Source organism: Tyto alba, unplaced genomic scaffold (assembly GCF_018691265.1).
Source record: "Tyto alba isolate M040663 unplaced genomic scaffold, T.alba_DEE_v4.0 Super-Scaffold_7, whole genome shotgun sequence".
Lineage (NCBI taxonomy): Eukaryota > Metazoa > Chordata > Aves > Strigiformes > Tytonidae > Tyto > Tyto alba.
The window spans coordinates 10,925,120-10,937,614 of NW_024881328.1; the positions used below are offsets into that span (position 1 = coordinate 10,925,120).

At 61.9% G+C, this 12,495-nt stretch overlaps 1 protein-coding gene across 1 annotated transcript; it reads right to left on the reverse strand.

Moving 5' to 3' along the window:
* Positions 1-4,430: 4,430 nt before the first annotated feature.
* Positions 4,431-9,106, reverse strand: EN1 (engrailed homeobox 1). The gene is made up of 2 exons (XM_042784143.1): positions 8,091-9,106; positions 4,431-5,303 (listed from the first exon to the last, which is right to left on the reverse strand). The coding sequence occupies exons 1-2, from the start codon at positions 8,788-8,790 to the stop codon at positions 4,987-4,989; spliced, it is 1,017 nt and encodes a 338-aa protein (XP_042640077.1). The 5' UTR covers positions 8,791-9,106; the 3' UTR covers positions 4,431-4,986.
* Positions 9,107-12,495: the final 3,389 nt, after the last annotated feature.

Here is a 12,495-nt window from a genome sequence, read left to right on the forward strand (position 1 = left end):
GGCCAAGAACAAACAAACTCTTTTTAATGTAAGGCTTGCTCACCTGGTGCAGTAAAGATCAGATCACAGAGCAAAGGGCTTCTACTTCCAGCAAAGTCTGGTTCCCCGACTTACTCAACCGGAAGAAAGAGCTCCATTAGCTAGTTTACATACATTTTAAATCTGTTTCAAAGGCATTTGATGTAGAGCATAAAGATGCACCTTGCGCGCTGCTGTCAACAGCCAGCCCGAGGCTGGAGCTCGGGCGCTACGTGTCCAACTCCCCAACAAAGAGAAAGTTACAGATTTTTTTTTTTAAAAAACTCAGAATTTACAACCCTTTTCTCCAAATTTCATCCCTTCGCCTTTCGGCAAAGCTTTTACCAAACAGCTTTAGATTTAATCGGAAACCGTTTGAGTTGTGTTTTGATCCGATCGCCGCTCTGCATTTATTTGTTGTAACAGAAAATAAAAGTTAAATCGAACCGGTTTCACCGACAAGAATTGGGAACCGCGGAGTTCAGGGGTGCTGCGGGCCGTGCTCCCGTTGCCGGGACCCTCCCGGGGGGCGGTGGCGCATAGTGAGCCCCCGCCGGGACCGCCCGCCGCCCCCCCCGGGACTCCGCCGGTGGCTCCGGGGGCGGCGTGGGAGGGGGGAGGACAGCCAGAGCAAGGCCGGTCCCTACAGCCCCTCCAAGCCACGATCGGCTCCGAACAAATACCAGCGCCTGTTTGGCGAGGAGAGCTCCGACCTCCGCTTAGTCACTTGTTAGCGCTGCCTCGGACCTTACCCGACGGGGCGGGAGAGGTGCAGCGCTTGGTTAAATTCACTGTGAGCCACTGTGATATTCACTCGCTTAATTCCTGCGTGGCCTCGAGCACCGCCGGTGGGGTAAGAAGGGAGCCCGGGGTCGGACCCCCGAAGCGCCCCCCGGCATCACCGTCCGGCTTCCAGCGCCCTTCGGCGAGGTGGGTGCGGCGCTGGGTGCCCGGGGGCAGCGCATCTCCCCCCGGCCGGAGCCGAGGCGAGGGCCCTCCGCACCCACCGCCCTCCGAGCAGAGGGGAGGGGAGCAGAGCCCTCTTGTAAAGCTCCCAGCCATCGGAGCCCGCAAGATAAACATCATTAGAAATCATTGTAATTGGGATTGTGAAATCTGACCTCTGACCTGCCGGGCTACGTGTCACAACCGTGTCTGCTTTGATTCCTCGAAAGGCGGCACAAAGGAACAAGCTCCGTGACAGGAGGCAGCGGGATCTGCGCCCCGGCCCGAGGGGACCGACGGGGGGGACCACGCGTGGCCTTCCCCTCCTCCCCCGCGCCTCATTTGCATATGCAAAGCAGCAGGCTGCCGGGCCGCCCCCGCCCGGGGGGTGGTGGTCGGGCCGGGGTCGGGATCCTGAAAGCGGTTGTGCCCTGCTCTCGGGTGTTTTGGAGGGAGAAATGAGCGTCCGTGCGTCCTTCCACCAGCGAGGGGGGGGCGAGAGGGGGGGCGGGGGGTCGTCTGTCGGGTGTTGGCTGAGATTCACACCCTGCAAACGTGCTGCTGCCTCCCCAGGGTGCGTAGGAGCCGACCCCCACGGCAGGGAGGGAGGAGGAGGTCCCTCTTTTCCTCCAGGGCTTTTCCGCCTGGGCTTGTGGGTGCCCCCTCCAGGGGCTTGAGCTCCCCGGCCCCAGCCGCACTGTCCAGCCCCCAGCAATCCGGCCGGGGGCCCCGGTGCGTGTCCCCCGCCACAGCCCCACGCACACCTGGTCCCCCTCCGACGGGGAGGAGGTTGTGGCTCCTGCTCTTACCTCTCGGCTCCTCGCAGCCCACCGCGGGGCTGGCGCTGAGCCCCGGGGGGAGGTCCCCCGCCCCGACTGCCGGCCGGCCGGAGATCGTCCCCCGTGGGGCTGCCTGCACCCGGCACCCACGGGGGACTGAAGTCACTCATGGAGCCAGCGAGGGCAGACCTGGGCCACGCCGGCCTGCGCCGGTCCCCTCATACGCCCTGCTCAGCTGCACTCGCCCAGAAATCCTAAAAGCATAATTACATTAAAAAGCCTGATTTGTTTAAATAATCCTCTTTAGACTCCCCTTAATCTTCCCTATATTTCCCCCGGCGTCTTTATTCCTGACTTGTCCAGCCCAGCTGAGCTTGGCTGGACACCCCGCAGCTGAGGAAAGCTCTCTTCATCCACATCCTCCTCCTCCTCCGGAGATCCCCACCCTGCCGTCGACCCCCGCGCCCGGGAGCCTGTCCCCGGCTGCAGGTAGGCAGCGGACCCAGAGGTGGCGGCGGGGCGGGGGGCGGCGTGGGGGGCCCGGCACCCCAGCTCGGCGCAGCACTGACAGCCAAGCATTAGCATCACCCGTGTCCCGCGGGTGGGAAAATCAGTCGGTCGGTGCCCTGTCCCCTCAGCAGGGCAGGGACGGATCCGGCCGGGGAAGGCTCTCAGGGAGCGTCATAACCCGATTTTTAGGAAGAAAAGACGTTTTTTGCCTGTAGAGCTCCAGGGGAGAGGCGTCGGGTATATGGCGGAGAGTTGAACTGAGATTGGAAGGGGGGGGGGGGGGGGGGGGGAACGATGGCACGACACGGGGGACACGGCCGACAACAACAAGTGAAGGGGGACTGGGGGGAGGGTGTGTGTCTGAATGAGCCCCTCAAAACCTGAAGCTGCCCCCGCCAGGCCGGGCTCTCGGTGAGCGCTTCCCCGCCCGAGCAGTGCCGCTCGCACTTAGAAGGACGGTTTCTTTTCCTCGGTGCGGAAGATTTGAGTTTATGTTTCAATCCCATCGAAAAGAGGAGAGGGAGAAAGGAACGCAGAACTTTAGATGGCGCTGTACAACATTTATTTAAATCCTCCGAGTATTCCCTGCTCCTCGGCCTGCAGAGAGGAGCGGAGCCCTCAGCGGGCAGAGGAGGGCTGGGCTGGGCGGGGATGGAGTGGGATGCGCTGGGGTGGGATGCGCTGGGGTGGGATGCGCTGGGGTGGGGTGGAGTGGAGGAGGGGTCCTGCCCCGCTGGCAGCGGGTGAGGAAGGCAAGAGGGTCTCACTGGGCTGGGCAGTCCCGGCCTGCGCCTCCATCCCCAGTCGGTGACATCTAACTGAAGCACTAAACAGAAATAGTTAAAAAGCAAACAAAAATGGCAGAGGCCACTTCCCGCTGTCCCTCTGCTCCCTTTCTCCTCGAATAGACGGAAAAGCCCTAATGCCTCCGACGGGGCTAGGAGACGAGGAGAGCTGCAGGATGGGCCAGCCGGGTGTGGGGCTGCTCGGCCACCTCCGCGCCCCAGCCCGCCCGGTCCCACTCCCCCGGGCCATGGCCTCGGCGTTGCCTCGTTCTCCGGAGAGATGCAGGAGACGGAGTCCCCTGGCTCGGGTCTCACCCCGGCTCCAGCTCTGCCCGCTTCTCCCCTCCGCCTCGCCGGCTGCGGGCCTCGGAGGGGGATTCAGAGGAGGAGAAAGAAAGAGAAAGGAGAGGAAAAGCCGACAGACGGCCCCGTCGGAGAGCCCGGCGGCTCTCCACCCGTCCCGGCGCCTGGTTTCTGCGCGGTCGGCGAGGAGTGGACCCCCAGCGCCCGCCCTCGGCTCCACGGGGCCCCACGCAAGGCCCGCCTGGGCGCCAGGCCCGGGCACTGCGGCCCTCGACGGCCCCGAGGACAAAGCCACGGGCACAGCCCCACTCGGGCTCGTCGGTGTCCCCGGGCCGGCAGAGAAGAGGGACGCCCCCGGGCCGGGGAGCAGCCGAATTTAACCAGGATGGGTGGAAAAGCAGATCGGGGGGGGGGGGGGGGGGGGGGGGGGGGGGGCACAGCTGGGAGTCCCGGCGTGCCGCCGACCCCCCGCGACCCCAGGGTTCCCACGCACACGGGAAAACGTGAGCCCGAGCCGTGAAAGGGGGAGCGGAGGGCAGAGGCGGGGAGCGACGGGGCAGCGCCCAGGGCCGGGCGGCGAAGGCTCCGCGCCGCGGCTCTGCTCCTCGCTGGAGAGCCGGAACGGGAGCAAACCCTCTCGGAGCGAGGCAAGGAGCTGTCAGGCAAATCCCTTTTCAACACATCCCGGAGCTCTAAGCGTCCAGACGGTTTCAGGCATTTTTCCTGTATGAGCTGGTGATATATTATTACTATTATTACGAGGTGGTTTTTATTTCTTGTTAAAAAGGGAGGTGAGGGAGGCGAGGCACGACCGCAACAGCCAAAGAGATTTTTTTTTTTTTTAAGAGAGTAGAAAAAGCAAAAAAGAAAAAAAAAAAAAAAAAATCGAATGTCTCAGGGCTTTAAACAAGGGATGAACAGTTTAAAAATTGCTGCACTGATCCAGAGAAAAGAAAACCTAAATCTGCCACTGAAATGGCTCTATATACACAGCGTATCGTGTATGTATATATATATTTATTTTTTATATTTATGCATATATATATACAAACATCCATACACTAAAATAAAGAATTACAGCCAGCCTGGATCCTGAACACAGTCTACACTTTATTTCAGACTACAGATTTCTGAACATAATAAAATCTTTGGCTTGTAGCGGCGGGTTCAGTCTCGCAGTCTGTGGATCAGAATTTTTTTTTTCCTCGGGAAAAAAAAAAAAAAAAGACAGAAATTCACACACACACAAAAAAAAATAAGATCAAACAAAAGATCAGAAAAGTCGGACATTTACTGTAAAACAGGAGCAACAGACATCGACAAAAAAAAAATTAAAAAAGGAAAGCAAACAGAACGAACAAACGAACAAAAGAGAAGGGAAAAGAGAGAGAAGGAGAGAGAGAAACTGTCCAGCAAATAGAGATCGCTACACATATTTCTTACCTGAAATTAAATATATACAAGGTCATATGCTGTTTGGCTATATAGAGATAATTTTTTTTTGTAAGTGTTCATATTATTTTTTTTTTTCTTAATCGGAGTCCTTATACTATGGATAGACAATAGATCTGCTTTTAAAGAGCACCTGTCCGCCTCCCGGCCGGCGGGCCGGCGCCGCGGCGCAGGGCTGGGGGGGCCGCGCCGCCTCACTCGCTCTCCTCTTTGTCCTGAACGGTGGTGGTGGAGTGGTTGTAGAGTCCCTGGGCCATGAGGTGCAGCGCCAGCCCGTTTTTGATGCCCGTCGCCTTCTTGATCTTGGCCCGTTTGTTCTGGAACCAGATCTTGATCTGGGACTCGTTGAGGCTGAGCTCCTGGGCCAGGCTCTGCCGCCGCTGCTCCGTGATGTACCGGTTCGCCTGGAACTCCGCCTTCAGCCGCTGCAGCTGCTCGGCCGTGAACGCCGTCCGCGGCCGCTTGTCCTCCTTCTCCGTCTTCTTCTTCTTCAGCTTCCTGGTGCGGGGGCCTGCGGGCAGGGCACACACACGCCGCTGGGCAGGGCCGCGCCGCCGACCGACCGACCGACCGACCGACCGACCGACCGACCGACCGACCGACCGACCGCCGCCCCCCGCCCCGCCGGCCGCCGGAAAAATGGCCGACGGGCGAATTTCTGCCGGTCCCGTGTGTCCCGTCCCACCCTCCCCACATGCCCCCGCAACCCCTCTCCCACTCCCCAACCCCGGCCCCGCCGCCCCGGCACGGCACGGCGGAGGGAAGGATGGGGACGGAGGCGGGGGGAGAGGCCGGGGCCGATCGCGCCGCGCCGCCCGCGCATCCCCCGCAGCCCCGGCCCCGCCGAGGGGAGCGGCGCCCCGCTCGCCCCCCGCCCCGACACACGTCGGGGACCCGCTCCGCTCGCGCCTCCGGGACCGGTCGCTGTCCCTCCGCACGGCCCGGGGCCAGGGCCCGCCGGCCGGGCAGCGGCTCCGCCGGGCAGCGCGGGGGGGCGAGGGTCCCCGCGGCCCGGCACCAGGGAGCCGCTGGAAACAGCAGCCTGGCAGGGGGCTGTCCCGGTCTCTTTTAGAGGGGCAACAGCCCCCTCCGCAAGGCCCGGCCCAGCCCCCGGAGCCCCGCCGTCGCCCGGGTCGTCCGGGCTCTCCGGTGCCGATCCTTGCCGGGGACCCCCGGCCTCGCCTGCAGTTACCCCCAGGAACCCCAGATGAAAGCAGTGCCCCCCCCCCGCCCCCTTCCACCCCCACGCTGCCGCCGCTCCGTCCCCAGGCCGGGACGGGGCCAGGTGAAGAACCACGGAGCTCGCCGGGGAAGCAGCCCGGGCCCCGGGCACATCCCGGGGGCAGCGCCCGGCCAGGAGGCTGCCCCCGGTCCTTTGCACGGCGGGCCGGAGAGAAAGAAGAGGAGAGGGGAAGGGAGGGAGCCCTGGAGAAAATGATCTACGAAAATCCCCCGACAGCTGCCGGGCTCGGCGGGAGGCCCCGGGCTCGCAGCCCCCCGCCAGCAGCAGCCGCAGCCGGAGCCGGCGAGGCCTCCCGGCCGCCGAGTAGGCCGAAAGCTCCTCTCCCGGCGCAGCCCTTCCCCAGAGCGGGGGGTTTCCCCGCGGCTCGGCGGCATCTGCCGGCGGGGGAGAGGGACGGGGCCCGGTGGGATGCTCCCGGGCTCGACCGGCGGAGGAGCGGAGGGTGCGGGGAGTAAAGCGCTTTGCCCCGGCACCTTGCAGCGGGGTGCCGGCGCCTCCGCTCGCCGCAGCCCGCTCATCCCCGGAGCCGGGGCCGGCGGGCAGCTCCGAGCAAAACAAAGAGGGCGGGCGAGCCCAGCCAGCCTCCCCTCGCCCTTCTCCCCTCCGGGCTGGGGCGAGCAAGGAAGCTTCGGGGAGGACATGCAGAAATAATCCCCCCTGCCCAAAGAAAGGGGAGGAAAGGAAATAAAGGCGCAAGTGCAAAACGCCTGGCGCACGGCGGCCCTGGGAATCGGTAGCAAAACACCCGTGGCCGGGTCGGCCGGGAGCGAGGGCCGCGCCGTCTGACAGCTCTATCACTCCATCAATCACCCGAGTCAATCAAAGTGGCTTTTCTCGGTTTCAGGTCGCTGGACGTGTCAATAACGGGGGGATGGAGATGGCTCGGCCGATAGCGTGGCATTGACCGCCGGCGGGGAGCAGCCAGGCCGGGCAGCGCCGAGCGGGGCCGGGTAGAGCCGCCCCCCCCCCCCCCCCCCCCCCCCCCCCCCCCCCGCGTCCCAGAGCGGCCCCTGGGCGACCGGCCCCGCGCCCCCCGGGCCGGCACAGGGTCCCCAGCCCGGCCCCGTCCCGCGCTGGCTGGTCCCTGGATGCTGGCCTGGGGTACCACGGGGGAATCCCCTCTCCTCGCCCTCCGCTTCTTTCATAAAAAATTACAGGAAAAAATAAGAGGCTGCCGAGGGCATCCGGGGGTATGTGTAAACAGCTTGGAAGGGGGTGGCAAAAGGGGGCCGGGGGCCGGGAGAGCCGAGCGGGAGGCTCCCACCGGGGCGGCCCCGGGGCAGAGGCACGTCCCCTCTCCGAGAGCCGGGCCCCAAACCGCGGCCGGGAGCCCCGGCTCCCGCGGCAATGCGCGGCCTAAGGGCCTGCCTGGCCCTGCCTCGCTGCAGAGGCCCCCATAAACAGCCGTTCCGCCACCCTCCTAAAAAAAACCCCTTTTTCTTCTTCTGAGAAGGCACCACCCCACACACCACTCCCCCCCGCACCTCCATCAGCCGCTCAACATGTGGCTCAGGTCTCCCCCCTCCGCCACCCCCGAAAAGCCACCAGCACCCGGGAAAAAAAAAAAAAAAAAAAAAAAAAAAAGGGGAGAAAAAGCCGCAAAACCCGGGAGCAGCCGAATCCGTTGCCTTTTTGCGCAGCGCTGCCACCCCACACCGCCGCGCTGCGGAACACCCGGGGCTGCGGCAAGGCAGGGCGGGCGGGGGGCAGGGGGACGGGGTCGCTCCCCGCCGGCTTCTCCGCATCGAAACGCGGCCGAATCGGGGGCCTGCCGTCACATTCAAATTTGGGAGTCTCGGAGGAGGAAGGAGGGGTGGTGGTGTGTGGAGTGGGGGGGGGGGGGGGGGGGGGTTGGGGGGGGGAACGCGTTTCCTCTCGCCCCGGGTGACCCAGGACCCCACCCCATCCCCCCCGCGCCTCCCCACGCGAGGTCCTCAGCAGGCCGGGAGCCAAAGCAAAGGGGGGAAGAGGGGAAGGGAGGCGGGGGGGGGGGGGGGGGGGGGGGGCGACCTTGTCACGATTTTAACAGCTCCCAGATGCGCCGCGGTTCCTTACCCGAGGACGGTCTGTCTGAATACCTAGTGCAGTAGACCCAGGCAGGCCACACCAGCGGCTGTTGCGAGTCGGGCTTTATAACAGGTCCTCCATTATTAGAGCCCATGAGGAGGATGGCGGGGCTGCCGTGCTCCCCGTACTTCGCCGGGTGAGTCTCGCCCCCGTCGGCGGGGGGCTTGGCCGCCCCCGACGCCGCCGCCGCCGCCGCCGCCGCCGCCGCTGCCGCCGCGGCGGGACTGGGTTTGGCGGCGGCGGGCGGCGGCGGCGGCGGCGCGGAGCCGTCGGGACGGCAGTTCGAGTCCGGGCAGAGGAGGGAGGGCGGGTTGGGCGGCCGGGCCAGCAGCGGGTTGACGTTTTCTCTACCTGAGCTCTGCCCCCGGTCTCCGTCCCGCTCCCGGCTGCCTCCTCCTCCTCCTCCTCCGCCGCCGGCCGGTGCGGGCGGCTCCTTCTTGCAGCCGAAGTCCGGCCTCAGGATGTTGTCGATGAAAAAGTTGGTGGTGCGGTGGGGCGGCGGCGGCGGGGGCGGCGGCGGGGGCGGCGGGTGGCGGCGGCGGGGCAGGGGCAGGGGGCAGGGCGCGGCGGGGGAGGCGGGCGCGGGGCTGGGGGACACGGGGACGCTCTCGCCATCGCTGCCGCTGCCGCTGCTCGCCGGGCCGGGCGCCGCGTCTCGGTGGCTGTGCCCCTCCGGCGGCTCTTCCATGCTCAGCCCCCGCCACGGAGATCGCTGCCTCTTTTCCCCCCCACCCACCCACTTTACGCCCACCCCACTTTGCCGGTGGGTGGCAGGGTGGAAAAGGGGGAGGAAAAATTGAAAAAATAAGGGGGGGGGGGGGGGGGGAGGAGAAAAAGAAAAAAAAAAAAAAGAAAAGAAAAAATAATAAAATCCACTTGTTGGGCTGGAGCTGAGATTTTTTTTTTCTCCCCCTCGCACGGATGAATCCAAAACCGGGGAGACACTCTTTCCCCCTTCTCCCGATCAGCTTATATTTCCACCACCAAAAAAAAAAAAAAAAAAAAGAAAAAGAAAAAAAAAAAAAGAAGAAAAAACCAAACCCAAAAAGGTGTGCGGCAGCACCGCGGCGCCCCCCAAAAAACCCGCCCCCCGAAAACCCGTCAAAATCTGCCCATCTCCCCGCCGCCGCCGCAGCGGCTCCGCGCTGCCCCGCTGTCACGCTGCGCTCTGCCCACGCCGCGGGCTGCCGGAGCCCTTCCCCGCCAGCCTGGTGCTGCACGCCGCCCGGGCCAATTTATTATTATTATTTTTAATTCTTTTTTTTTTTTTCCCCTTGTTTGTTGGGTCTTTTTTTTTTTTTTCTTCCCTAAAAAAAAAAAAAAAAAAAAAAAAAAGGCCAAATCTCTGACAGCTCCGGTCCGTGCAACAAACTCTCCCTAAAAAATCCCTCAGCCACACTTTTTTCACTCGCACCGGAAGCACGTGAGGCGGCCCCGCACGTGGGGGCGGCCAATGGCGCGCCTCCGCCGCCGCTGACACCCCACGCCGCGCCCAATGGGCGCCCGACGGGCCGCCGCCATAAATACCGCGTGGGGACGGGACGGGACGGGCGGCGGGAGCGCCGCGACGGGGCGGGGGGTGCCGCGCCCGCACCTACACGCGTGTACAGGCGCCCTCCCCCACCCCCACCAGAGCCGTAAGCAACTTCTTCCAGCCGCGCCGTGTCCTGCGCGGGCCGCCGCGGGTGGCGGGGAATTTGGTCACCGGCCGCTTTCCTACTGCCCCCTCAATAATAAATCCTTCCCCCCCTCCCCAAATACTGTGGGTGCTCTTTTTCCTCTTTTTATTTTCTCCTCTCCCGCGGCGGGGTTGGGCAGGGAGGAGAGGTGGCGGGTGGGCAGGGGGTTGCCCGGAATCGAAACTTTTTTTTTTTTTTTTGAGGAATAAAAAATGAAAATAATAATAATAAATAATAATAAAGGCAGGAGCCACCGCCGGGGTGAGCTGAGCTTACGGCTGCAGCCGCTCGGCTGGTTTGTTCCTTTATTGGTTTGTTGGTTTGTGTTTTGTTTTTTTTTTTTTTCTTTCGGAATATGAAGCACATCAGCCGCCAGCTCATAGCTGAATTCGTATCATATTTCCTCGTCTGCTTTTTGATGATTGTTTGTTTGTTTGTTTGGGTTCGGTTTGTTGGGCTTTTTTTCCCCTGGGTTTGGTTTTGTTTTTTGGTTTGGACTGAGTTTTTTGTTTTGTTGTTTTTTTTTTGCCTGGCACAGAGAGAGCACCTCGGGCCGTGTGTTGAGGCGGAGGGGAAATTTAAAGATTTTAAAGGCTGTGGAGAAAAAGGCACTTTTTGACGACTGATGCCGCTTTCTAAAATATTAATTTACAGGAAAAAAAAAAAATAGAAATGCCCAGAGCCCAGTTTTGGGTTTGTGAGACTGCCGGGGCCCGCAGCCCAGCGCCGCAGGGAGGGCGGCTCAGCCTCCGCCGCCGCCGCCGCCTCCTCCCCGCGGCTCCGGGCGCTCCCCGGCGCGCACAGCCGCGCTGCCCCGCGGAAGGCAAGTGCCGGTGCTCACACGGAGGGGGACGGAGCCGTGGGGGTCCCAAGACACCCCACGCTGTGCAGGACCGGGGGTGGGGGGTGTCTCGGCGGACTGGCCGCCCGCAGCCGCCGCCGCCGCTCCCCGGCCGGGCTCAGGCACCTGCTCCGGCCCGGAGCCGCTCCCCAGCCCGCGGCCGTGCCCCGGGGCTGCGGGGACGGCAATTCCCGGCGTTTTCTCTTCCGAACGTTACCGAAAACCCACATTTTCCCCCTCCCGCCCCGCCTCCGAACCGGTGGGCGGCAGGGCCGCGGTGGGGCCGGGGAGGCCGCGGGGCTCCGCGCCGGACTCCGCGCCCCTCTCCGCGCTGCTCCGCGCCCCTCCGCGGGGCCGGGCCGCGTCACGTGCCGCCGCCTATCTATCCTATATGTGCGTGGGTGCGTGCTCAAAATAACACCTCGAGCGATATCTCTATGTGTCTGTATCTCGGCGCATCCGTGCGGGCTGGGCGGCCCCCCCCCCCCCCCCACTCCCCCCCCCCCCCACCTCGCCCCGCCGGCGGCCGCGCTTTCTTCCGCGGGAACGACCCGGGGACGGCGGCCCGGCCCGGGGCTCCGCTTTCGGGAGGCGACCGGCACCGGGAATCGAAGGAGACAGCTCTGGGTGCCCGGCAGCAGCTCCCCGGGTGCCCGGGCGGCGTGTGTGTGCCCACACCGCCGAGGCACACTCGGTTATTTTCCGTAGCGGGGAAACATTGCCGAATTGTTACCTCCAGCCACACAATAATCCCCTAAAATAATAGCTGGCAGAACACAATCAGCCCTGGAATCAAGAGCTTCATCCGCAATTAAATGAATGTTAACCCCCCCCTGCATTCACAATATCATATCATTTACTCGCACCGAAATTGGGTTTATTTATATTTAAGTTAGCAAAATTGAAATCTTTATCCCAAAAGCGAGCGTGGGTACTTAATTAAATTCTAATTAGGACACTATCAATATCCCATTTAGCCACGTAGCCTTTGTGAGCCGCGGTCCCTTTCAGAGCTGTAAATGGGGGCTCGCTGCCTTATCTCTCCTGCAAGAGACGCCTTGAGAAGGGCTGCAAAAGATAATTTATAGGTTTTAATTACTCTTCATTCCGCCTGATCAGCTTGGCGTTCATCACAGGACGGCGAATAAAACCTGGTCAAAAGCACTGTCACTATTCCCTGGCAAGACGCTTAATCAAAGTAAGCAGGGCCATATTACACGCTGCGAGCTTCTTCACGTAATTTCCCAGCTGCTGATAAAGCTAGTTGAATAATGCTGCAGTCCTTCGGAGACACCATTTACAGAAATGACTTTATTGACGGCTTAACGTCGGTAATTCATTTTACCTTTCATGTATTGGGAGCCCGGATTTGTTACAGTAATAGGATGATAAATGTCCTGGCGGCCCTATAGCTTTTATTATTGAATACAATACACACACCCATCCTTAAATGTTCCAAAATTGGGTAACAAAAGGGAGAGAGAGAGAAATCGAAGCCCTTAACTATTTAATTTGCCTTCCTGAGCGCGGGGGGGAGGAGGGTGTGTGTGTGGAGTGTGGCGGGGGGGGGGGGGGGGTGCGAAGTGTATGTTTGTGCGTGTGTGTGTGTGTGTGTGTGTATGTACGCGCGTGTGCGTGTATGTGTGTGTGTACGGGTAGGGAGGGGGGCATTATTTCATCTGGAGTCCTCCCTTCTTCTAGAAACTGTTCTGGATTTTAAAGGATTCTCTATAAATTCAGTAGGTTTGTGTACGGAGGGGGTGGGGGATCGGCTGGATGAATGAGCAGGGGTTAAAGGAAAAGATGATGTGTATTTCCAGGCTGGATATTTTTTCCACTGCGACCCTTCCTATCTAAATAGATAAATATTACT